The sequence below is a fragment of the Vulpes lagopus genome, chromosome 11 (assembly GCF_018345385.1).
Source record: "Vulpes lagopus strain Blue_001 chromosome 11, ASM1834538v1, whole genome shotgun sequence".
NCBI lineage: Eukaryota > Metazoa > Chordata > Mammalia > Carnivora > Canidae > Vulpes > Vulpes lagopus.
The window spans coordinates 27,118,095-27,141,612 of NC_054834.1; the positions used below are offsets into that span (position 1 = coordinate 27,118,095).

Consider the following 23,518-nt stretch of genomic DNA (forward strand, 5'->3'; position numbering starts at 1 on the left):
ATGGGAGAGAGGTTAGCCCATAGGGGCTCCCCGAGGGAGCCTAGCCAGGGGCCCCCAAACCAGCCACCGGCCACACGGGCCCTGGCAAGTGGAAAAAGCCACAGGGACTGGTGGCGATGGGGGCAGAGGGGCTGCGGGGCCAGGCCGGGTCTGGAACGAAGCAGGTGGACAGTCTGAGCCCACCCACCTCGTGCCTCAGGTTTACCTCCACCCCAGGGACTCCTGTGGGCAGCAGAGGAGAGCAGAGCCGTGCACGGGGCTGAATGGCCACGGGGTGCAGACCTGGAGTGTGCTCAGGGCTCGGGGAGTCGGGGAGTCGAGCAAGGTGGTGCCTGCAGCCTGCCTCAGGGCCTCAGGGGAGTGTGGCCAGGACTAGCTCTCCCCGGGGACACGGGATGCGGGATGCTTGCCTGCCCCGCCCTCCCCCTATCCCTGCCCCGCCCTCCCCCTCCGATGCTGGGGAAGAGGCTCCTCTCCTCCCACCCAGGGGACCCCGGCTCCCTCCTCCACCCACCACACCATCTGTGCCCACAGGGGTTGCTGGGCGCAGGTACTGCCCAGGGCACCTCGGCTGGGGGGTTGGGGGCAGTCCAGGGGCTGAGGAGCCCGGAACGGGAAGGGGCAGCAGCCAGGACGAGCAGGGCTCCCGCACCACGTGAGAGGCAGTGTTGCCCAATCAAGACTTCCTCTGGTCGGGGCCAGAAACCCCCAGGAGAACGGGCTGAGGCCACTTTACAGAACTGCCCCCACAAGGCAGGACAGAGGAGATCTTGGGGCTGGCTCACTTTCTCCACTTTTCAGCTGCATTGATGGCCAGAGGCCCTCTGGGTCTGCCCTAGAGGCTTCCTGCTGTACCCCAGGGCTGGGGCACTGGCTTGCCATTGCTGGGGGGGAGGGAAGGCCTGCTTCCTTCTCCGGGTCAGGACACTGGTTCTGCACCCCACCCCACCCCTGCTCCCCACGGAATCTGGGGGAGGCTGAGGGGCGGGGTACATAGGGCTAGGAGTTAGAACTCCTAGGTTCAGGGCCAGCAATCCTGTTAACCTTCCCAGGACCTTGGCCAAGTCCCTTTCCTTACTGGCCCGGGAAGCCCCCTGGGAGGATCACCTGGGCCGCTTCCCGCCTTCATGGCCCAGGGAATTCAGGGCCAAGGCTCTGGGATGAAGGGCTGACGCACGTGGTGCAGCACCACACTAGAATCACGTCAAGTAATCTCCAACAACTCTAAAAAAATAGGCACTTTCTAAAAGCCCCATTTTATAGATGAGAAAACAGAGATGTGGATGATTTGCCCAAGATTACAGAGCTAGTGAGCAGGCCCCATGTGTTAAACCAACCCGTACTGATACCCCCATACTGAACCCCCACCCCGTAGTGATCCCCTATTCCATAGTGATCCCCCCACCTCCTACTGATCCCTCCTACCCTGTACTGATCCCCCCATACTGATTCCCCACCCTATAGTGATCCCCCCACCCCATACTGATCCCCCACCCCATACTGATCCCCCACCCCATACTGATCCCCCATACTGATCCTCCCTATACTGATTCCCTCACCCCGTAGGATCTCCCCACCTCCCACTGATCCCCCCACCCCGTAGGATCCCCCCAGTGAGAACGCTCAGAGGAGCCCGGGCAGCTGAAGGAGATCAGTCAGGACACCTGCTTGGCTGCGGGTCTTTTGAAACTATTTTCTGAAGTTCCTCTGGACTAGCACTTCTCAAAAGTGTGGTCCAGGGATCCTGGGGGTTCCTGAGACTCTCTCAGAGGCTCGCTGGGGTCAGAACTGTCTTCCTAATAACACTAAAGGGGATTTGCTTCGCTGGCGCTCATTGTCTCGTGAGTGTTCAGTGGAGTTAGAGGCTGCGTGACACAGGATACGGCAGCAGGTGGGACACAGACGCAGACCTGAGGCATCGTCTGTCTGCCGCTCAGACGCACGTCCAAAAGATTTGTGAAAACATGAGACGCCGCCACCCTTCTCACCAAACGCGTCGTTTCTTCGTTTTTAAAAACACAGCTATTTTTCATTGACAACGTATCGTTCATGTTGACATGCGAGGGGGTTTGGGGTTGCTTTCCAACGAACCAAGAGATTATTTTCAGCCTCCTCGGTTTTCATTTCTAACCTAGCAATAAATCCAACCCAAAGAAACCCGCAGCCCGCAGTGATTTCTGGGCGTGTGCCAGGCTCCCCACATGAAGAGGCTGGTGAAGTGCTGCCCTGGGGGCCCTCGGACCAGCTCGCCCTGCTGGCCACTTGCCCCCGTCCTGTTCATTGGAGGGTCAGCCAGGCAGGTCTAGCAGCCCGTTGGCCTGTGGGGTCAGCCCCAGGGAGAATGTACCCCGACCCCGGGAGGTGCCCTCACAGGTCTGCCAACCCGCAAGCCCCCGCACCAGGTGTGTGCCCCAGTGGACTACACTGGCTCCTCTGACCTTCACCCCTGACCTTCGCCCTGTCCCCACCCCGGGCGCCCACCAATAAGCCCAGCATCGGCACGTCCAGGAGGGAGAAGAGGAAGGCTCAGCGCACCCCTGCATGAGGTTTTGTGTTTGGGCCGACCGTGCTTAACGGACTGGAGACTCAGGGTTCTGGGGTCTGCTTCTCGACTCTCAGGGTGAAGCTGTCTCCAGGACGGGGCCGTCAGCAGGAGAGGGGCTTATTCTGAACTTCCCTGGAGAGAGGAATAGGAGGTCTTACACTCATGCACCCCACTCCCAGGCACATCAGATCCTCCCCCCAGAATCAGCATCCAGAGGGGCTTCCTGCCCAGGGTGCAGCGGCTCAGAGGCCACTCTGTTCCCAGGAGCTGAGGGGTCCAGGGAGGGAAGAGATGCCTTTGCCTCAGGGCGTCCGAAAGCTGCAGGGCTGTGGGGGGACGCACGGCCCCATCCCAGGGCAGCCCCCGTGCAACGAAGGACGTAGGACGTCCCCTCCCGACATCACCATCGCGTTGGGCATTGGGGCAAAGTAGCAGACACGAGTGACAAAGGGGAAGCCAAATGCTGAGGAGCAGGGCACCAGAGGACAGGGCAGTCGGGAAACGAGGCAGGGGCTGTGTGGGGAGATGGGACAGGAGGGTCTCCGTGAGGGTCCAGACAGAGAGAAAAGGGGTGGCTCAGGGACCGCCGTGGACACATCCCCCCCACCCCCAGAACAAGGTCTGGATAGGGCAAGGCTTCAGTAAAGTGTCTTGGAGACCATGAAGGGGAGTGTCCATCTGAAAACCCACAGGGGTGTCTGGGTCGGAAAAGGGACCGGACAAAACGGGTGCCTGGTGGTGAGAGCCCCAGGGGCGATTCCACGGTGAAGGGAGGGAGCCAAGGAGAGAGAAGCCGGAGTCAGGGAGGCTGTTAGGGAGGCTGCAGGGGCACCCGGGGCACCCAGACAGATGGGGAAGGAGCGGGGGGTGGGGGTAGAGGAGGAGGTGAGCCCGAGAGGACAGAACGAGGGCCCAGAGGAACAGGCAGGTCGCAGGGCCGTGCGAGCAGTGGGGTGGGGGCAGAGAAGCCAGTGCCGGGCTGGGAGAAGTTGCTCCGAACGGGCAAGCAGGTGGTTTTAGGGAAGCTCGACAGTTCAGTTCACACTCCTCGGACCTAGGCTGACGGCAAGGATGTCCGCGTAGGGCAGGGAAAGGAGCTGCGGAGTGGACACGCAGGCCGCATGATGGCCCAGCTGTGGGGGGGCAGGGCTGTTTGGTCACTCCTCCGGAAAGGCGGAGGGACAGGGACCAGACCTGACCTCAACCCAACCGCAGAAGAACCAGGGGCCGGGCCGGGCTGGCGTGGGGAGCCCTCGCGGCCGGGCCAGAGGGTGGAGGCAGCACACGGCAAGCACGCTTTTTAGGCGCTAAGCACTGTTCCAAGCCCTTTACCCATTCTGACTCTTATTCCCCAACGGCTATGGGGCCCCTGAAAGGATGAGGACCCCCGGCGGTGGGGAAGGGGAGCGGCGAGTGGTGGCACCGCCTGGGACCCAGCAAGCCTGGCTCCAAGGCCATGCCCTTCAGAGCCCCCGTGGCCTCCCAGGCGACACCCGAGCAGGGGCAGCCCGGGGACAACGCGCTCGAGGGGCCTTCGGCCAGCTGCCCTGTCGTCCTAGGCCCATCCAGCGTCCCCACTCCCCACAGAGGCTGTAGCGATCGGCCTGGGGGCTCAGGGGCTGGGTTTTTGTTCCAGAAGGTGGTCTTCTGCTCTCTCCCAATCTCTCCTTTTCTGGGATGTGCCTCCCAAAGCCTAACCCAAGTCCCGCTGGCGGCTGCCCAGCCCTCCACCCGGGCCTTCTGCCCCTGGAACAACGTCCCAAGGGGCCAGACATGCTCCAGCCTGCTCCGAGCCCCGGCTCCAGGCCACACCGGTCCGTTCCCACTTCTCCTCGCATTCCAGAGCCAGCTGCTCCTCTCTCCCCACCGCCCCAAATCCAGCCCCCTGCCGCCCGACACCCACGGGACACTTCTTCCCACAATCCCTTTCTCTTTGCCCTTTCAAGGTTCTGGTGGGGGAGGGGCCGGAGACGGGCCATGGCCACGCGTGGATGTGAGACTGGATGAAGGAAGAAAAGCACCGAACTGAGCCGGTGGGAGAGCGGGGGTGACGGGGTCGGCCCGCAAGGCTCAGGTTCCGGGAGCTGCCCCCACAACCACCCTGCCCGGGCACCAGACGCCAGGAGTCTGCTCTCTTCCTGCAGGTCCATCCCTGCGGCCTCCCTGCCCCTGCCAGGGCCTCACCGCTACCCTGGACAGCGTGGCCTCAGCCTGGACGGTGGCACTGACCAGTCAGGCAAGAGAAGAATCTAGGCCGGCGGGGGGGCGGGGGGGGGGACAGTGGAAGCTTTCTCCTTCCGTCCTACATAACCCTTAGCAGGAACGTTGGGGGCTCCAGGCCCCGTGTCTCCTTCCCTCCCCACCAATGCCGGGGGCTTGGCCTATCTTCCACCTTGTATGCAGACACAGCGTCTTGCCAGGAGGCCCAAGAGGCCTTTTCTCCTCTGAGGAAGTGGGTCTTTCCCCGTGACTCACCCCCAGGGCCCTAAGCCTGTCATCCCACCCGTCCTGGGATGACCCCAGAGGACTTGGTCCGAGCCCACCGGATCTGAGCGTCCCCGCGGGGAGAACAGGGAAGGACGCCCCTGGGTCATCTGCAAGGCCCTTCCCTTGTGGCCCAAGCCAGAGCAGTCGGGGCTCTAAGTGAGCAGGTGCAGGTAGGGTCCCCGCGCACCGCTCAGTGGGGCACAGGGAAGAGGGGGATGCCAGTGGGCAGGCAACTAACCCTCCGGTCCTAACACAACTGACCGATCATGGCCTGGATGTGAGCCAGATGTTGGGAAGACAGGGCTTTTTCTCCCCAGCGTAGGGGGCAGCAGTGGGATCCTGCATTAGAACCACGGAAGGAATGGGCCCATAACCCTGCCCTGCCCACCCCCCACCCCTCACCCCTCACCCCTCCATTCCATGGAGTCATTGCCATTTGATACCCACTGAGACAAGTTGGCTGCTCGGGCTCGGCTGGGGGGTGGGGGGTGGGGGACAGCTCAGAAAACAGCAGCTCCTTTCAGGATCCAGGCTGGCAAGGGCTTTGGGAGGCTGGACTGGCCCAGATCACCCCCCAACACCCCCTCTCTCCCTCCCTCGCCACCACCACCAAAGGACAGAGGGGCGGGGAAAAGAGAGTTGGCACTGCCTGGGCCATGCCTATTCCTCTGCAGACTAGCCCTGGCCCCTCTCCCTGGCATGATGCCTCCCTCCCCCTCCCTCACTTCCTGCTCCCCGAAGAACCAGTGAGGAGCCAGGACACCTGTTTCCTTCTACCCTGGGTCCCCCGTACCCAGCCGACACCCCAAGGAATAAGCAGACCCTGCGCCTCGGCACAGGACGGTGCCCACCACTGTGCCAGGAGCGTGGTCAGAAAGTCGTAGAGATTAAGGAGAGGGTTTGGGGATGGAACCCAATGGAACTCAGTGGCTGCCGCTGGCCCCTCCTCAGGCTGATCCCTTGACAGCCTCCAGGCCTCCTCGCACTTGGGCCCCAAGTCTCCCATCTCCTTCTCCCTGCCACCCTGAACTCCCTGAAGCAGTCCCGGTGGGGAAAAAACATCAAACACCACAGCTAAGGCAGACTGGCCAAAAAAGCTTTAGCCAGGATTTGTATTGATAAGCAACAGAATCAGGCTTTGAGCCCTGGCCTGAGCCTTTGGCCTCTCGGGTCCAGATTTGGGCCCTGGTTCTCCACCACCCCCACTTCCCATCTGCCTCACTCTGGGGTGCTTAGCAAGTGCCCAGAGGCCCTGTTCCCACCCGGCCCCGGTTGTGTCCTGCTCCATCCCAGGGCTCAGTTCTCTGCCCCCAAATCCGGAAGCTCCAACCCTCCTCTTGCTCCTAGCCCGGTGCCTGGTGCCCGGTGCCCGGTGCCGTGGCGGTTCCTCCGGTGTGGGGGGGGAAGGAGTGGGATGGGGAAGGGCTTCTCCATCTGGAGGGGGAATGTTTCAGAGCCCAGTCTGGCCTGCAGCGCTCTTCCTAGGGATCTTTACTGTGAGATAGTTGGGGAAGGGGGTGGTGAGAGCTGGGGAAGGAGGGGCGAGACGTGGGGAAGGGGGAGCCGCCGGGAGAGCCAGGCCAGTAGGGGCGGGCTGGGGGGGGGTCCCAGACACACCAGGCTACAGCGCTTCCTAGCCAAGCTGGATGTGTCCGTCTTCCCATGTGTGAACTTGTGATCAGTGGGTGTCACTAAGTGAGTGCCGCTGTGTGGGGAGGGGGCACCCGGCTGGCAGGGCAGTGGGAGTAACCTGATGATCCTGGGAAGAGGGGGTGCGTCTGGAGCAGCTGCGTGGGGGTGCAGGGTCATATGTGTGCGGTGGGGGGGGGGGGGGTCACTGTGCTCCTTGAGAGGCCCCTGCGGGAGGCCAGGTCAGCCTAGTAGGGAGGGCATCGGGGCGGCCCCCTGCTTAGCCTAAGGCACTTGAGGTGACCAGCCAGGGTGGAGTTTCCTTCTTGGGGAGCCCTTCCCAGGAGGGTCTGTTCCGGGTCGCCGGAGGTGGGAGACTGGTGCGGCCAGGCACGGGGGCACCCACGGGCTGGGGGGGCGCCCACGGGCTGGGGGCCCCGCTGTCTCCGGGGCGCGGTGGACAGGGCCCCGGGGGCTTACCTTGTCGGTCCCTGGATGGGCAGCGGGGACGCACGGACGGGGCGGGCAGGAGCGAGGCACCGAGCTGGGCGACGGGTGGAGCCGGGACTCTTAAACCCGGAGCTGGGATCAGATAAGGGCTGGGCCGGGGGCCGGGGCCGGGGTCGGGCCGGCCGGGGGCAGAGCTGGGCCGGGCCGGGCCGCCCCCTCCCTCCGCAGCGCCGGAGCCAAACTTGGTGTGAATGGAGGGGCCCGGAGGGGGCGGCGGCGGGCGCGGGGGGGGCGCGGCGGGCCAATGGGGACGTGGAGCGCCAGGCCGGGCCGCGGGGATTGGAGGGGCCGGGCGGGCGGGGCGCAGGGGCGAGGGGGGCGAGCCGCGGACGCCGCGGGCTCTGCGCGGAGCGGGACCAGACAGCCTCCGGGAGGAAGCGGGCCGCGAGACGATGGGCCAAGCGATAGGGGCCGCGCCGGCTCGCCGACGGGGAGGGGGGCGAGGAGGAGCTGGAAATGAACCCGGGCGGCCCGGCGCCCTCCCCCCTGCCCCCTGCCCCCGGCCGCCAGGTCGCCCCCCCCCCCCCCCGCCCTGCGTGCGCCCCGGTGCCAGGTGCGCAGCGCTCCCCGGTCCCTAAGGGAAGGGCGCAGGTGCGAAGGCGCTGGGGGCGCGCGGAGCGCGAAGTCGCCCCGCTGAGGGGCCCTGGCGGGTGTGGGGCATCCGAGCAGGGCCCTAAAGGGTGCAGAGGGTTCAGGTCCGGGGCCATGGCTGGGTGTGCAGCGTCCGGAGGGCGGCCGAGGCCCAGGGAACTGGACATCACCAAGTCCGCTTGGGAAACAGCCGCCCCTGGGGTGTGGAGGGAAGGGGGGGGAGCTGGGGTGGGGGACAGAGCCCAGGTGGTGGGTGGTCCTCAACCTTTCTGTCACCAAACACGGCTTCCAGAATCTGAATGCGTGTTTTGAGAAGTTCTCATCCACAGTCTCCCACCCTTGGCATTTATTGAGGAAATCATTGTTTCCCCATCTTTGTGGATCACAGATATTTACGGACTGAACTATTGAACTACTACTAACTGGTAACCAGTATTACCATAGTGAGGTGATGGATATGTTGCAAAAAAAAAAAAAAAAAATCAAGGAAACTTGAAATTGTCAGTTTAGTTCCACCTCTAAAAGCCACAGGAAGGGTAAATGGACACCCTCCCCTGGGGGAAGGCAGTGGGCTACCCCCGGGGCACCACAGGTGCTGTGTTTGTGTTGGGGAAAGACCTGGAGTAAAGAGAGAGAAATAGGAGAGTTCGGGGTCAGCTCCGAGTTCCCGAAGGCAAAGGAAGGCCACAGGGGCTCTTGAGCAGACAAAGTCACAGCAGAATTTCAGGAAGCGAAATCTGGAAGTGAGCAAGAGGGCTGGACTCAGGGGGCAGCCGGACGGCACCCCAGAGTCTTCATCCTGCCTCACCTCATCTTCCCCAAATCAGCGCATCCGCGCTGTGAAGCACCTCAGGCCTGCCCACCTTGGTGTGCGCGGCACCACGGGGTTGTGGTCCAGGATTCCTACAGCTGCCTTCTAACTGGTCTTCCTCCCTCCAGTTTCTTCCACTCAAATAATCCTGCAGACCACGAAGTCCCACGTTTAAGAGTAAACAGTGACAGCGTACATCTCTCTGGAACAAGTTTGACCGCGGCGCTTCCCAATGTAACAGCCTTCAGTGACTGCCCACTGCCTAGAAGGAAAATCCAAACCCCTCACCTCGGACGGAAGGTCTGCCGTGACCTGGGCCTGGTGCCACTCCAGCCTCATCCTCGCCCACTGGCCCTGCCCACCCAAACCTACAGCCGCTCCCTCCCTCGACACCAAAGGTTCAGTCTTGGGTTCTCTTTCCGTGTCTGAGGGGAGTGTCCACCACTGATGTGGCTCCGGCTACCACCTCTGAGCTGCACCCTGAGGCTCTCTTCAGAGCATCACAGTTCTGGCTGCTGGCAGGGGATTTCCATGCCACCCAGACAGGGCCCCCAACTGAACTCATCATCTTCCTCCTCAAGACTGGGAATCCACATGACTTCTTTATTTCTGTGTTTCTCCTGACCAAACAGGTTTAAAAACTAAGTGATCTCTCCTCTTCACCCTTCCTCTGCCCCATCCCTTGACATGTCAACTAAGCCACCCAATCCTGCCAGGTCTCCCTTTGCTATATTTCTCTCGGGTGTCCCTTTCTAGTTCATGGCCACTACCGCCATCAGGAAGGGCGCTAACAGCCCAGGACCTGCACCCACCCTTCACCCCTCTCTCCATTCTCAAAGAAGAGGCAACCCGTCCTCACCGTGTCAGTCCCTATGCTCTCCTATCAAGCCCCAAACAGGGTGCCCCTTGCTTCCTGAGCACAGTCCAAGCTCCTCAGCTCGGCACTTAGGGTACTCCTCTGGGACGACAGGGAGGAAAGACTCCAAGGGCAGGAGCAGAAGGGATACCTAGTGGTGCGGGAAAAGGGTCTGGAGAAGCTCCTCCCAAATGGTCTTTGCCTTTCCTGTAGAGCAGAAGAGCCATCTGCTAAAAATCAGGGTGGAGGGTGGACTGGGCAATTACAAAGAGCTTGGAAGTTCTAGAACAGCAGAGGTGCAAGACTGTGGGAAAGTGCAGATAGCTGGAATGGAACTGTAGGTTTCTAATTAAAACAGAGTGATTTAGGGGCACCCACATGGCTCCGTCAGTTAAGCGGCTGACTCTTCACTTTGGCTCAAGGTCCTGGGATGGAGCCCCGCGTCAGGCTCCGCCAGCACTGGGGGGTCTGCTTGGAGATTTTCTCCCTCTGCCCCTCTTCCCACTCTCTTTTTCCCAAATAAGTAAATATTTTCTTTAAAAAGAGTGGTTTAAATGGAGTTTTGTTCTTAAGTTATGTTCTATAACATATATGCACATATCCATCGTGTATATTCCTTTGTACAGATTGTCAAATGATCCTTTTTAATTTTTAAATCTTTTTACAAAAGAGAAGTCTTAAGGGTTAAGGGTGCCTGACTGGCTCAGACAGTAGAGTGTGCGACTCTTGATCTTGGGGTCAGGGTGTGAGTTCAAGCCCCACATTGGGCGTAGAGCTCACGTGTATAAAAAAAAATTTTTAAAGAAGTTCTAGAATAGTCACTGGGGGCCCAGGAGGGAATCAGCGATAAAGGGCATGGGACATCAGTATTTGTGAGTGTTTATGATGCCAGGCAGATATATTATGACCTGAGATGGGGAAGCAAGCCTCTGAGAGGGTGAGTGGCTGGCCTGCGTAACGTAGCTAGCTAGAAGGTGTTAGTTTTGGAACTTGAACCCACATGTGTTTGACTCCAAAGCTTGTCTCAGGGCAACACTAGAGTGAATCTATGTGGGTTAAATAGAATCTTAATCGTCAACACGCGCAATGGGGAGTCTGCTTGGAGATTTTCTCCAATTTTGGTATGAAAAATTGGCCAGGGTTGTGAAGTCCATGCCCACCACGTAAGACGGTCTCTCGGGCGGGCCCGGGCCACACCTGTGCAGGGAGGACCCATCCTGGACCACCTCTAAATGGCAGCTAGGGGAACCGGCTCTCTTTGAAGGCCTCCCCTCTTCTGTCAGCTTATTAGCAAATCGGGTCTTTCTCATTCTCAACTGCTCCTTTTGGGCTCAGTCTGTCCAACTGTGGCCTCATGTCTTTTTTGACCCTGTTCTGGAAAGACGAAGGATGACTCTATCCTGGGCTCACTACGGGATCCCGAGCGACATTTCAGCTGAACCGTCTCCACGAGTAGTGGGCACCTGGTAGCGGGATGACTGAAACCGCATCAGGAGGGCTCCGAGGGACGCACTGGGCCACATGGCCCCGGGCACGCAGGGACTGTTGCTGAGGTTTATAGGTACCCTCTGCCTTCCGTACACGCCATATATTCAAACTCACCTTCATTAGACTGGAGTCAGGGGATGCTTCGTCACTACTCGAGGACTCTCCCTAGTGTTTTCACTTGGGGGTCCCTCCAGTGTCTTTCCAGTGGGGTCCAATGGATAAGAATTCCATTCCATGGTGGTAGTGGGAAGGCAACAGGGAGTAAAGAAACAACCACAGATTTATTAAAAAGAAAGAAGAAAGAAAGAAAGAAAGAAAGAAAGAAAGAAAGAAAGAAAGAAAGAAAGAAGAAGAAGAAGAAGAAGAAGGAAGGAAGGAAGGAAGGAAGGAAGGAAGGAAGGAAGGAAGGAAGGAAGGAAGGAAGGAAGGAAGAAAAAAGAAAGAAAGAAAGAAAGAAAGAAAGAAAGAAAGAAAGAAAGAAAGAAAGAAAGAAAGAGAAAGAAACAACCACAGGGGCCTGGCTGGCTCAGTGAAGAGTCTGCCTTTGGCTCAGGTCAAGATCCCGGGGTCCTGGGAGCGAGTCCCTGCTCCACAGGGAGCCGGCTTCTCCCTCTCCCTCTGCCTGCCACTCCCCCTACTTGTTCTCCCTCTCCCTCTCTCTCTGTCAAATAAATAAATAAAAATCTTTAAAATAAAACGAAATAACCAAGGCCCCGGAGCTGGGATGCCCAGGTTTTAGTACTATCTGTTCTCTGGGGACCCATCCCTGACCTGGAAAGTGAGGACTTTTAAATCATAGCCAACCTGCACCCAATCCTATCAAGCAAGATGGATGTGGTTATGAGAAGGCTCTGATCCTCCAGCTGTGCTGGAAAGAGCTAGAAGGCTAGAGAGTGTCCCAGCCTCAGGTGCCCGGGGGTGGGGGGGGTCCCACCTGTCCTGGAGCTGGGCTCTGCTTCGCCCCATGTCACTCTAACCTCCAGTGGCATTCACTACTTTAACCATAGCCTCCCTCTGCTCTGACTTTTCTAGGGCCCTCAATCCCCTTGAATTTATGAAAATTGTTAGAGTTCCTGACAGACGGGCCTCCCTGTTCCATTAAACTCGTATCCTGAACCATCTCCTGTTTTCCCGTCATGCTCCTCTCCCACCTCCAAGACTGTACCCGCGATGTCTCATGATCTTGCTTAAGAAAGCCTTCCCAGGTTGGCTGGCCCCAGGGCTCCCACATACAGCTGCACAGCTTGTGGACTGCACAAATGCACTCCGTGAGGGGGCAAGCTGAGAACTGAACTGCATTCGGCTTGCCAATCCTCGCAGCCTGGCTCGGAGCTATGTCTCCGAGAGGGATTCCCCCTTTTTATTTTTGCCCCAAAGTACCACTTGCTCTCCGAGCTACATGCCATCAGGAATGCCCCTGCCCAGAGCCACCTCCCTTTCCTACTCCGTAACAAGGTTCTTTGCAGACCACCACCGACGTGGCTCCGGCCATGCCCCCTCCTGCCCTCAATGTTCTCAAGTTCCAAACCCAATCTCCCACCACGTTGACCACTGTACCGACATGTTTTACTAGTCCCGTGCGCAGTTGCTCTCTCTGTCCCAATACCTGAAAGCTGGGACCTTGCCTGTTTTCTGTACCCAGGAACCTAAGAAAACATTTCCCCCCTCCCCATGTTCAAGCTCAAGGATAAACAAGGAATTGAAGTTGGAGACCTGCGGTGGGTGGGGTGGGGAGGGATAAATCAGAGGCGGAGTGGTGGGCACCCCGAGTGAGGCAGGGGGCTGGCTGGCACCCTCTGGGTGGCCCTTCAGCCCTGTGACACCCCCCCCCTCAACAAATGGGGCCAGTTCTATGCAAATGCACTCTCGCCTAGGGGTCCGGTTTCGTCTCTCTGAGCTGCTGGCACAGCAGAACCAACGTGAGCAGCCTCTTGGCAGGACAGAGGAGGGCAGGCTAGCAGTCTCAAGGCTCAGGTGACAGGCCCAGGCCCAGGAGACGGGGATGTTGACTGGGGCTGTAACAGCCCTCCTGATGCCAATCTCGGGCTGAAAACTTGGTATTTCCACTTGCAACAAGAAACAGGGGCAGGAGGGCTGGGAAGAGGAGGGCAGCGTACCCAGAGTGCCCCCTGCAGGGCTCACTGGGTGGCACCAGAGCAGAGGAAGGCAGCCAGGGTGGGTGAGGAAGATCCAGCTAGCACTTGCTGAGTCCTTCCCATATGCCAGGCAGGCATTGCCTCCTGTAAGCCTCATGACAACCCCCAAGAGATGGATAACATATTCTCACTTCCTGGATGAAGAAACTTGGCAGTGGACAGAGTGGAGACTTGAACCACATAGAGTGGAGACTTGAACCACTGCCTCCCGAGATTATATTATTCACTACGACCTTTCCCGCCTCTCCGGGTCAGCCAGCAACTTCTCACCCTCCAGGGTCCATTTCTACATCTTCCGCTCCTCCGGCTCGTATCTCCTTATTCCAACTTGAAGGATCTGGAAAAGAACAGATCAACGTCGCTGGTATGATAGTGCTAATGATAACACCTGGCACTTGTACACCACTCTCGGCTTTTAATTATTTCCCTGGGGAAAAGGAACAATTTGTATTGAGCTATTTGTATTTCTCCAAATCTTGTTCTGATTTTTATGCTTGTTCCTACAGCTATTTCTGTACAGTTATGATCAACTTATAAGAATATTTTTATGTGCTTCTTTTTCATGCAAGAATGTGCCTCTTGCACACGGACACTTACATATGTGAGCATAGTAACCGACTGTGTTTCTCCGCTGCGGCTATTACCTTGCCGAGGCCTGTGGCTTTGTGAAGAGCACGCAGTGAGGCGGGGACACACTTGGGGGAGTCTGGCTACGATCTCTGCTTCTGTGGCCTTTGGCAAATCACCTTTCTCCTTTTCAGTTCCTCATCTATAAACGGAGAGGATCATACCCATCTCACAGGGTCCCCCCCAAGGCTGTTAAATGAGTCCTTCTAGTTCATAATGATGCTTGACGAGTTATCAGGGGTAATATTAGCATTATGTGCTATGTGATAGTGTGTCTTTCTCCCCCACTGGCCCACGAGCTCCACGTGGGCAGAGGCAAAGTCATATCTGTCACCACCCCCCACATAGCACATTGCCCAGCACTTGGGCTCCATCCACAGGAGTTTGTTGGATGAATCGTTTTAAGCCCTAACCTCGGCTTTTCTCTCTGTAGGACGTTTGGGTTGTTTCTAGAATCTCCGCTATTAACAAAACACACTTTAAAGCCCTTCTATTTATATTGCCTCATTTGATCTGCGCACCCTGTGAAGCAGGCAGAAACGGGGTATTTGCATGTGTCCACTCCCTGTGAAAAATAGAGCAACCGTGGTTCAAGGCAACGAAGCAAATCCTTTGGGTCACGTTACAAATCAGTGACAAAGATGAGAACCCCCGACCCCACCTCCCTTCCTTGGGTGAATCTCTTTTTTTCTAGGTACCTCCTTCTGGATCAGGGCGCTCTCTTCAAAAATGGGAGACATGATGGTGCCTGCGTGAGAGCAGTACCTGCACCCAGAGGCCCCTGCTGGTGGTGGATGAGCTGCCGGCTGCCAGGGGGCCCTCTGCATCCCCAGGGGACCAAAGGCCTTACTCCCTGACACACCAGGGCCGGTATTTTCTCAGAGGAAGAAGCTTCTTAGGGAAGACCGTGCGGGCTCCCCTTCCTTCCTTCCTTCCTTCCTTCCTTCCTTCCTTCCTTCCTTCCTTTCTTTCTTTCTTCTTTCTTTCTTTCTTTCTTTCTTTCTTTCTTTCTTTCTTTCTTCTTTTTTTTTTTCCTGAGGGGGCGAGGAGGCGAGCTCTGAGTTGTCCAGGAGGAGGGACTTGGGTTAAAAATAGCTATGGCGTGTGGCTCAGCCTCTAGTGGTACCCAGGACTGGGGAGGGGAGGGGGATGCTCTAGAGCTGTCGCCAGACTGGTTGCTGTGGAAACAAGAGAGGAGCAGGGGAGCCTGGGAAATGGGGATGACACAGATAGCAAGTCCTGGCCAGAGCTGCCGCTACATTTAGGAGAAACAGCGGTGTCTGTGGCTCCCACCCTGCAAGGGGGCCAGGGGAGGGGTGGTGTCAGGGGCATGGACGCTACCCCCCAGGGGTCTCTGCTGCCGGCTACTCTCCTCTCCATACGCTGTGAGTTGAGTTGCGGGGGACTTGGGTTTGGGCTCCTAAATCCAAGGCAAGTGGGGGCTCGGGAGCAGCTTGCTCCCGAGGGAGACTTCACCAGATCCCCTTCCAAAACAGAAGGCCTCTTGCTGACCAGCACTCCCTAGGGGAGAAAGGGCCATCCAGGAAAATGTGGCCCCGGGGCCTTCCAGAGAGGGGTCACGGCATGCGCAGGAACTAGGAAGGAGTGGGAACGGGGATCTTCGGAGGAAGGTGCAGAAGCGAAGTCTATTTCACACCTTTACTGCCCCCTTGAGAAATATGCAGCCTCCACTCAGGAGGTCAGGAGAGGGGACGCGGTCAGAAGAAGGCTCCCCCAGCCCCCTGGGCCAGGCAGAGTGAGAGACCTGGCGGTGACCAGACCGCGGGGTTCCTTGCCGCCCCCGGGAAAGAGAGATCTGTCGGGAAAGAGAGATCTGTCGAAGCAGGCAGATTGGGGGTCAGATTGCCTCGGAGCCCGGGAGAACATCGGAAGCCCTCCTGGGGCTGCCGCTGGGATACGGGGGACCCAGGTATTTTTCTGCATGACTTGGGGTCTCTGAGCCAGTGTGTGCTTAGCGAGAACTTCTAGAGGACATCCCGGTGGCGGGGAGGGAAAGCGAAGCCCACTCTCAGGCCAGAGGAAGACCCAAATCTTCATTGGACAGTGTCCCCCTGACTCCTCTTGGAAAATAAATGTGTGTGGGGGGATGTCCCTAAGGTGCAAACTATCTTTTTTGGGTTTTCCTCCTGCCCTCTACCCCAGTACACACACACACACACACACACACACACACACACACACACACACGCGGCCTTCCGAGGTCTGGCAGCAGAGCACCTCATCCCAGAACTCAAATGCTGGAGCGCTGGGGCTGGAGCTGCACATGCAGGCGTTATCTCCCCAGGACCTGGTCAGACATCCAGGCCATCTGTGATCCTTGTCACCTTCCCTGTCCCCCGCCCCTTCCCCGCCCCATCACCCAGGTTCCCCTGGAGCGGGAGGCCAGAACCGTTCCCAGGAAGAGGAGAAGGTTGAAGAGAAACAGGTCCTTCTGAACCTTCCCTGGCAGGGGTCCGGACCTCCCGCTCAGGGCACACTGCAGCTCAGATCGCTCCTCAGGGGGAAGCATTTGAAGCAAAATCAGGTGGGCTTCCCTTGGATGAGAGCTTGGGGCGCATGGTGGGGGCTGCGCTCAGGGTAGTGTGGGGGGGTGGGAGCTGCCGGGGCAAAACCCGAGGTGCTCGGGAGGTAAATGTGGGTGCTTCGTGCTTCACCTGATCTGCTTGTCGGGGCCCCTGAGGACCCAGAGCCGAGCGGGGTGCGGGGTGCCGGCCAGGGTACACAAGCCCAACTCCTGATGAACTTGGGCTGCATCTCCCCGGCTGCTCTTCCCGGGCCCACGGCCCTCCTGCCCCCTGTCAGGCTGCCTCCCTCGGGGGCGGAAAGAACCCAGGGCACAGGGGGCACGCACCGGGCCCATGCGTCCCCGACCCTGTCCCCGGGGACCTCCAGGGGCGCCTGTGGCCTGGGGCGGGAGCGCCTGCCTTTCTGCCCCCCCACCCTGCGCATCTCCTGTCTCCTCCGCCAGCTCTTGGGGAGCAGGCAGCTGTGCGAGGGAGGGGTGCGGGGAGGATGGGGGAGGGCTGCAGGGCTGGTGTCCCGTCTGGGGAGGGGAGGGGAGGGGAGGGCCGCCTCCCCAGCACCTGGGCTCGGGAGTGAGAGAGCCCTCTCCCTGCGCTCCGGGTGGGGGACCATCACAGGGGGATGGAGGGGTGGAGGGACGCAGGAGGGGTGTAGGGGTGTGGGGGGCGGCCGCAAGGGCGTGTAGGGGTGTAAGGGGGTGGGGACTTCAGGAGGGTTGTGGGTGGGGGCGGAGCCTCAGGAGGGTTGTAGGTGGGGGCGGGGCCTCAGGAGGGGTGGGGCGGGGCCTCGGGAGGTGTGGGGGGCGTGGCCTCGGGAGGGGTGTAGGGGGAGTGGACGCGGGGTCGTGTAGGGGTGGGGGCGGGGCCTCAGGAAGCGTGTGAGTGGGGGCGGGGCCTCGGGAGGGGTGAGGGGGCGTGGCCTCTGGTGAGGCGTGGCATCGGGAGACGGGGGCGGGGCCTCGGGAGGAGTGAGGGGCGTGGCCTCTGGTGGGGCGTGGCCTGGGGCGGGGGCGGGGCCTCGGGAGGGGTGGGGCGGGGCCTCAGGAAGCGTGCGGGTGGGGGCGGGGCCGCGGGAGGGGTGTAGGGGGAGCGGCCGCGGGGTCGTGTAGGGGTGAGGGCGTGGCCTCGGGAGGCGGGGGCGGGGCCTCGGGAGGAGTGAGGGGGCGGGGCCGCGGGGTCGTGTAGGGGTGAGGGCGTGGCCTCGGGAGGGTGAGGGGCGGGGCCTCGGGAGGCGGGGGCGGGGCCTCGGGAGGAGTGAGGGGGCGGGGCCGCGGGGTCGTGTAGGGGTGAGGGCGTGGCCTCGGGAGGGTGAGGGGCGGGGCCTCGGGAGGCGGGGGCGGGGCCTCGGGAGGGGTGGGGGGCGGCCGCAGGGCCACCGTCCCGCCGCCGGGGGTCGCCCCCGCGCTGACCGGCCGCGCCCCGGGTCCCGCAGGCCCCCTGCGGCCGTCGCCATGGCCCGCGCCGGCGCCCCGCGCTCCCCGGGCCGCGAGCCCCCGCGCCGCCGCGGCCGCCAGCGCTACGTGGAGAAGGACGGCCGGTGCAACGTGCAGCAGGGCAACGTGCGCGAGCCGGGCCGCTACCTGACCGACCTGTTCACCACGCTGGCCGACCTGCAGTGGCGCCTCAGCCTGCTCTTCTTCGTGCTGGCCTACGCGCTCACCTGGCTCTTCTTCGGCGCCATCTGGTGGCTGGTGGCCTACGGCCGCGGCGACCTGGAGCACCTGGGCGACGCGGCCTGGACGCCCTGCGTCAACAACCTCAACGGCTTCGTGGCCGCCTTCCTGTTCTCCATCGAGACGGAGACCACCATCGGCTACGGGCACCGCGTCATCACCGACCAGTGCCCCGAGGGCATCGCGCTGCTGCTGCTGCAGGCCATCCTGGGCTCCATGGTGAACGCCTTCATGGTGGGCTGCATGTTCGTCAAGATCTCGCAGCCCAACAAGCGCGCCGCCACGCTCGTCTTCTCGTCGCACGCCGTGGTGTCCCTGCGCGACGGCCGCCTGTGCCTCATGTTCCGCGTGGGCGACCTGCGCTCCTCGCACATCGTCGAGGCCTCCATCCGCGCCAAGCTCATCCGCTCGCGCCAGACGCTCGAGGGCGAGTTCATCCCGCTGCACCAGACCGACCTCAGCGTGGGCTTCGAGACGGGCGACGACCGCCTCTTCCTCGTGTCCCCGCTGGTCATCAGCCACGAGATCGACGCCGCCAGCCCCTTCTGGGAGGCGTCGCGCCGCGCCCTGGAGAGGGACGACTTCGAGATCGTGGTCATCCTGGAGGGCATGGTGGAAGCCACGGGTGCGCACGGCGGGGAGCGCCCGGGAGGGGCGGGGGGCAGGTGGCAGCCACGAGGCTGGGGTCACCGGGCTGGGACAGCGCCCGAGCGCACGCAGCCAGGGCCCAGGCGCTGTGCACCCCCCAATTGGCCCGCTCCTAGGAAGGTCACCTCCTGCATCGTGCCCCTTCGCAGGGCAGAGACCACCGGGGAGCCTGAGGCCTGTCGCCAGGGAGGGGGACATAAGGCCACAGGGCAGGGGTTGCGCGGCTCCAGGCACGCGCTCCAGGGAGCAGGGGTAGCTTCGGAGAGTTCTCCATGGCTTCCAGGTCCAGGCCCCTGAACGTGGTGCTCTGAGGGACTCCTACTAGCCTGGATCTTAGGAACAGGTGGCCTGCTGGGCTCACTTCTGCCTCAGTTTCCCCACCCATCAAGGTTTTCTCAACTTCCACTGACAAAGGAAATAGATGACCGCAGCATTTCTAACCCTTTCCAGAAGGAGCTGTCAGGACCTCCAAGTCAGGCTTGGGAGGGGCTTGGGAGCCAGTGGCAAAAGGCCAACGCAGGGGCACAGACAAGGTGCTCTGAGGCTTGGGATCTGGAAGCAGGAGGAGGATAGGAGCGCTGCAGTGGGTGACACGGGGCTGCGAGGTGTGGCCCGAGCGTGGCCTCTGCTGGCTTCCCAGGCTGGGGCCCTCCAACCCCTTCCCTGGCCCTTCTGGCCAAGCCTCTCCTCGAGCACCCTCTGTCCCAGTGCTCCCCAGTGCTTCTCTACCACCCCACACCTTGCTCCCTCTAGCTCCTGCCTCTCCTACTCACCCAGACCCTCTCCTTGCTGTCTAGACAGTTGTCACTCTCCTGCCAGGCCCTGAGGCATCTGCTGTCCCTGCAGAGAAGTCCCTGCCCGGCCCCCTGGCGCCCCAGCCCCTGCCTCTGTTCCTCACCGACCTCTCTCCCCAGTGTCCCCTCTGCCCCTTCCGCCTTCCCCCACTGGATCCCTGCCATTGCAGCCTTCGCCCGAGGAAGAGCAAGACCCACGTCCCCAGGACACCTCGGGGCAGGGCTTGCGATGCCGAGAGCCAGGCTCTGTTAGCTAAGGTTCGGTCTTCCACTCTGCCTTGCTCTGAGCTGGACGTGGGCCGTGGGAGACACCCAGGGGCAGCAGGACGGTCGCTTGCCCTGGTGGGTGTGCCAACCCAACACGGAGGGCGGGACATGGCCCCAGAGTGCAGAGGACTGGGGAGGACGGCGTGGAGAAGATAAGGATGGGACCCGCCTGACTTGTCTAGAGAGACAAGGCTGGGAAGGACAGCAATATTTTGGGTGAGAGAGTCAGGATTCAAAGTGCTCTTGAAAAGCAAGTGTAATGAGCCAAAGCCCAACAAGATGACATTTAAAAGGAATAAATATAAAATTCTACATTTAGGCTTTAAAAAAATCACTTATGTAAGCACCGCATTGAAGAGCTCTGGTGAAAAAAGAACTGGAGGTTTTAGCTGGCCACAGGCTTAATGTTGCAGCAAAATGTGATACAGCTTCCAAAAATGTTTACGTAACGTGATGTTGGGCCCGATGAGCTGAGGCGCCGCGGCTGGAAGAGAGTGGCGAGCCCTCGCCTCTGCACCCAGCGGGCCGCGGCCGGTGTTGGCACCCCCAGAGCGCTGGGGGGCCCTGCGCGGCCCTTCCAGTGTGCACCCGAGCAGGTCACGTTTTTGGAAGGCAGATCACATGAGGAATGGTGGGGGAGCCGGGGATGTTCGGCTGGAAGAGAAGACACGAGGCCGAGGTTCTGAACGGGTGTCAGATGGGGGGGGTGAAGGCGGGGTGGGGGGGGCGGGGAGCCCAGGGGGGGTCATGGGAGGGACGGGGTGGGGGGGCAGGCTTTAGCTCTTGTGAGGAGCACCGTTAGAGGAGGTGGCCCCCAGGAGGCGCTCCGGCCAGGCTGGGAAGGCCCCTTGTGAAGGCCTGTGCAGGGGCCCGGCCTGGAGCGGCGCCTCGTAGGAGTCGGGGCTGCGGAGGCGGGCGGGCCGGGGCCTTGGGGCGGCCGGGATGGCGGGACCGCGCTGACCCCTGCGCCTCCCCCCAGGGATGACCTGCCAGGCCCGGAGCTCCTACCTGGTGGATGAGGTGCTGTGGGGCCACCGCTTCACGTCGGTGCTCACGCTGGAGGACGGCTTCTACGAGGTGGACTACGCCAGCTTCCACCAGACCTTCGAGGTGCCCACGCCGTCGTGCAGCGCCCGGGAGCTGGCCGAAGCGGCCGCCCGCCTCGACGCCCATCTCTACTGGTCCATCCCCAGCCGCCTGGACGAGCGGGCCGAGGAGGAGGGGCCCGGCGAGGGCGCGGACGCGGGGCCCGGCGGCGACACGGAGCGGAACGGCCGGCTGCCCCCGCCGGAGTCGGAGTCCAAGGTGTGACCGCGTCCTCCCGAGCCTGTGGCAGGGCCGGACACCGTACGGGGAGCTGGATGGCGAGGCGGAGGCAGAGGCGGAGGCAGGCGGGCCGGGCTGTGCTGACGCCCCCTCACAGGCCCCTCACAGGCCCCTCACAGGCCGGCCGGACCGGAGGGAGGGCCTCGCCGAGGCGCCCGAGGAACGTGGCGGCCTGTGCGCGTCTGGCCTCCGCGCGCCCCCGGCCGGCTGCACTGCACGGACAGAGGGACGGAGCATGTGCCCCCGGCCACGCTGAGCCGGGAGCGTCTCTAGGCAAAGTCTAAAGGGGCTGCCTGTCCCCCAGGCCAGGCCCCTGCCCGGCACGGCTGGGACGCAGAGACCGGGCCTGGCCCTCACGGGCTCCTCACCGGCTTCCCGTTGGGCTCGTGCCTCACACGCAGCCGGGCTTACCCAGGCTGACCCGGTGGGGGAGGCCGGAGGTGCCCCACCCCGCAGGAGCCGGGGCCACAAGGCCGCAGGGGTGGCACAGCAGGGGGCAGGTGGCCTGCCGCCAGCAGACAGGAGTGGGCCTGGCGCAGGAGAGGACCCGGGCAGAGGCGGAGAGGGACCCTCCAGGAGGGAGAAGGGCCGGAGGCACCCAGAAAGGGAGCTCGCAGCCGAGCTCGGGTGGGGCCGGGGCGGGTGAGGGGGCGCGCCCTGCACTGAGGCGGAGGGCACTGGGGGACCCGGCCCCACCCTGGCCGCACACCTGCCCCTGCGGTGAGCACCGTGGTTCCAAGTGGACCCAGCGTCCAAGCAGAGGCAGGAGGCTTCGGGATCAAATCAAGGGAGTGAGGAGGCGCGGAGAGCAAGGAAGCCCGGGGCACCACGGGCACCACGCTGCTGTGTCAGCCACGGAGGCTTGCCAGCCCGCTGCTCCGCCTCACTCCCAGTTTGTGACTCAGTGGGTCTGGGGAGATCAAAAATTTGCACTTCTAGTAAGTTCTCAGGTCATGGTGATGCTGCTGGAGCGGGGGCCACACTTTGAGAACCACTGCTCTACACAAAGCCTTGGGAGCCACATCAGGAGGCAGCTCATCGGAGCTGAGGGGGAGCTGAGGGGGAGCTGAGGAGGGGCTGAGGGGGAGCTGAGGAGGGGCTGAGGGGGAGCTGAGGAGGAGCTGAGGGGGAGCTTATGAGAATCTCATGAGAAGCTGAGGAGGAGCTGAGGGGGAGCTGAGGAGGAGCTGAGGGGGAACCCAGCAGTAGTTGAGGGGGAGCTGAGGAGGAGCTGAGGGGGAGCTGAGGAGGAGCTGAGGGGGAGCTGAGGAGGAGCTGATGAGAAGCTCATGAGAAGCTGAGGGGGAGCAGAGAAGGAGCTGAGGGGGAGCTGAGGAGGAGCTGAGGGGGAACCCAGCAGTAGTTGAGGGGGAGCTGAGGAGGAGCTGAGGGGGAGCTGAGGAGGAGCTGATGGGGAGCTGAGGAGGAGCTGATGAGAAGCTCATGAGAAGCTGAGGGGGAGCAGAGAAGGAGCTGAGGAGGAGCAGAGGGGGAGCTGAGGGGGAGCAGAGGAGGAGCTGAAGAGGAGCTGATGAGAAGCTCATGAGAAGCTGAGGGGGAGCCCAGCAGTTGTTGAGGGGGAGCTGAGGAAGAGCTGAGGGGGAGCTGAGGAGGAGCTGATGAGAAGCTGATGAGGAGCTGAGGGGGAGCAGAAGGGGAGCAGAGGAAGAGCGGAGGGGGAGCTGAGGAGGAGCAGAGGGGAAGCTGGGGAGGAGCAGAGGAGGAGCTGGGGAGGAGCTGATGAGCTCATGAGAAGCTGAGGAGGAGCTGAGGGGGAGCGGAGGGGGAGCAGAGGAGGAGCTGAGGGGGAGCAGAGGAGGAGCTGAGGGGGAGCAGAGGAGGAGCTGAGGGGGAGCAGAGGAAGAGCTGAGGAGGAGCAGAGGGGGAGCTGAGGAGGAGCTGAGGGGGAGCAGAGGAAGAGCTGAGGAGGAACAGAGGGGGAGCTGAGGGGGAGCAGAGGAAGAGCTGAGGAGGAGCAGAGGGGGAGCAGAGGAGTAGCTGAGGGGGAGCAGAGGAAGAGCTGAGGGGGAGTAGAGGAGGGAAGCTAAGGGTAGCTAAGGCATAAGCTGAGATGCTGAAGGAAAGCTCAGAGGAAGCTGAGGAGGAGCTGAGCAGGAGCTAAGGGATAGCCAGTGGGGTGGGGGGAGCTGAGGAGGAGCAGAGGGCCTTGGGGAGGAGCTGGAATTCTAAAGGGTGGGCTATCCTGAGGGGAAAGGAGCCCCTGACACCCAGGCTGAGGAGTCTGACTCTGGGCCTGGGAACTCAGCGGAAATAGCACAGTGAGGAGCTGGAGCTGGCGCCTGGGGAAGCCCAATAGGCAGGATAGGGAAGGCAAGGCCCCGAATCCTGGGGGGCGAGGGGGGGTGGTTCCTGCGCAGGGTTTGGGTTGGGGCCTAGCAGAGACGAATGCCTTGCAGAGCACAGAGGCAGGACTGAATACGGGGGACAGGGACAGTGCCAGGGAGAAGCGGAGAGCCCAACCTCGGGATGTGCCTGTGGCCTGCTGCCTGCCCTGCTGGGCCACCAGGCCCTGGAGACACTATCACCGCCCCACCCCCTGCGTGGTG

At 61.5% G+C, this 23,518-nt stretch overlaps 2 protein-coding genes across 6 annotated transcripts in view; one reads left to right on the forward strand and one right to left on the reverse strand.

The window, feature by feature from the left end:
• The window catches only part of KCNJ10 (potassium inwardly rectifying channel subfamily J member 10), a 29,186-nt gene extending 21,557 nt beyond the window's left edge, over nt 1-7,629 (reverse strand). For 2 of the 3 annotated variants that reach the window (XM_041723051.1, XM_041723049.1), the window contains exon 1: nt 7,142-7,629. The gene's annotated coding sequence lies outside the window, so the exon portion shown is untranslated. The remainder of the gene's footprint in view (nt 1-7,141) is intronic. The other variant, XM_041723052.1, reaches the window with a different exon arrangement.
• A 7,308-nt stretch (nt 7,630-14,937) lies between these two features.
• KCNJ9 (potassium inwardly rectifying channel subfamily J member 9) lies at nt 14,938-21,981 on the forward strand. Of its 3 annotated transcripts, none has more exons than XM_041773542.1 (4): nt 15,005-15,085; nt 16,085-16,245; nt 17,676-18,541; nt 20,605-21,981. In XM_041773542.1, the coding sequence occupies exons 3-4, from the start codon at nt 17,695-17,697 to the stop codon at nt 20,934-20,936; spliced, it is 1,179 nt and encodes a 392-aa protein (XP_041629476.1). In that variant the 5' UTR covers nt 15,005-15,085; nt 16,085-16,245; nt 17,676-17,694; the 3' UTR covers nt 20,937-21,981. The 3 variants fall into 3 exon arrangements, with proteins under 3 accessions (XP_041629478.1, XP_041629476.1, XP_041629477.1); XM_041773543.1 differs by having other exon boundaries at nt 15,014-15,085; nt 16,171-16,245; XM_041773544.1 differs by lacking the exon at nt 16,085-16,245 and having other exon boundaries at nt 14,938-15,085.
• The last annotated feature ends 1,537 nt before the right edge of the window (nt 21,982-23,518 follow it).

Coding starts and splice junctions, on each gene's coding strand:
- KCNJ9 (XM_041773544.1), top strand. CDS start 17,695: ATGGCCCGCGCCGGCGCCCCGCGCTCCCCGGGCCGCGAGCCCCCGCGC. Junction 18,542..20,604: donor GGGCATGGTGGAAGCCACGG/GTGCGCACGGCG, acceptor GCCTCCCCCCAG/GGATGACCTGCCAGGCCCGG.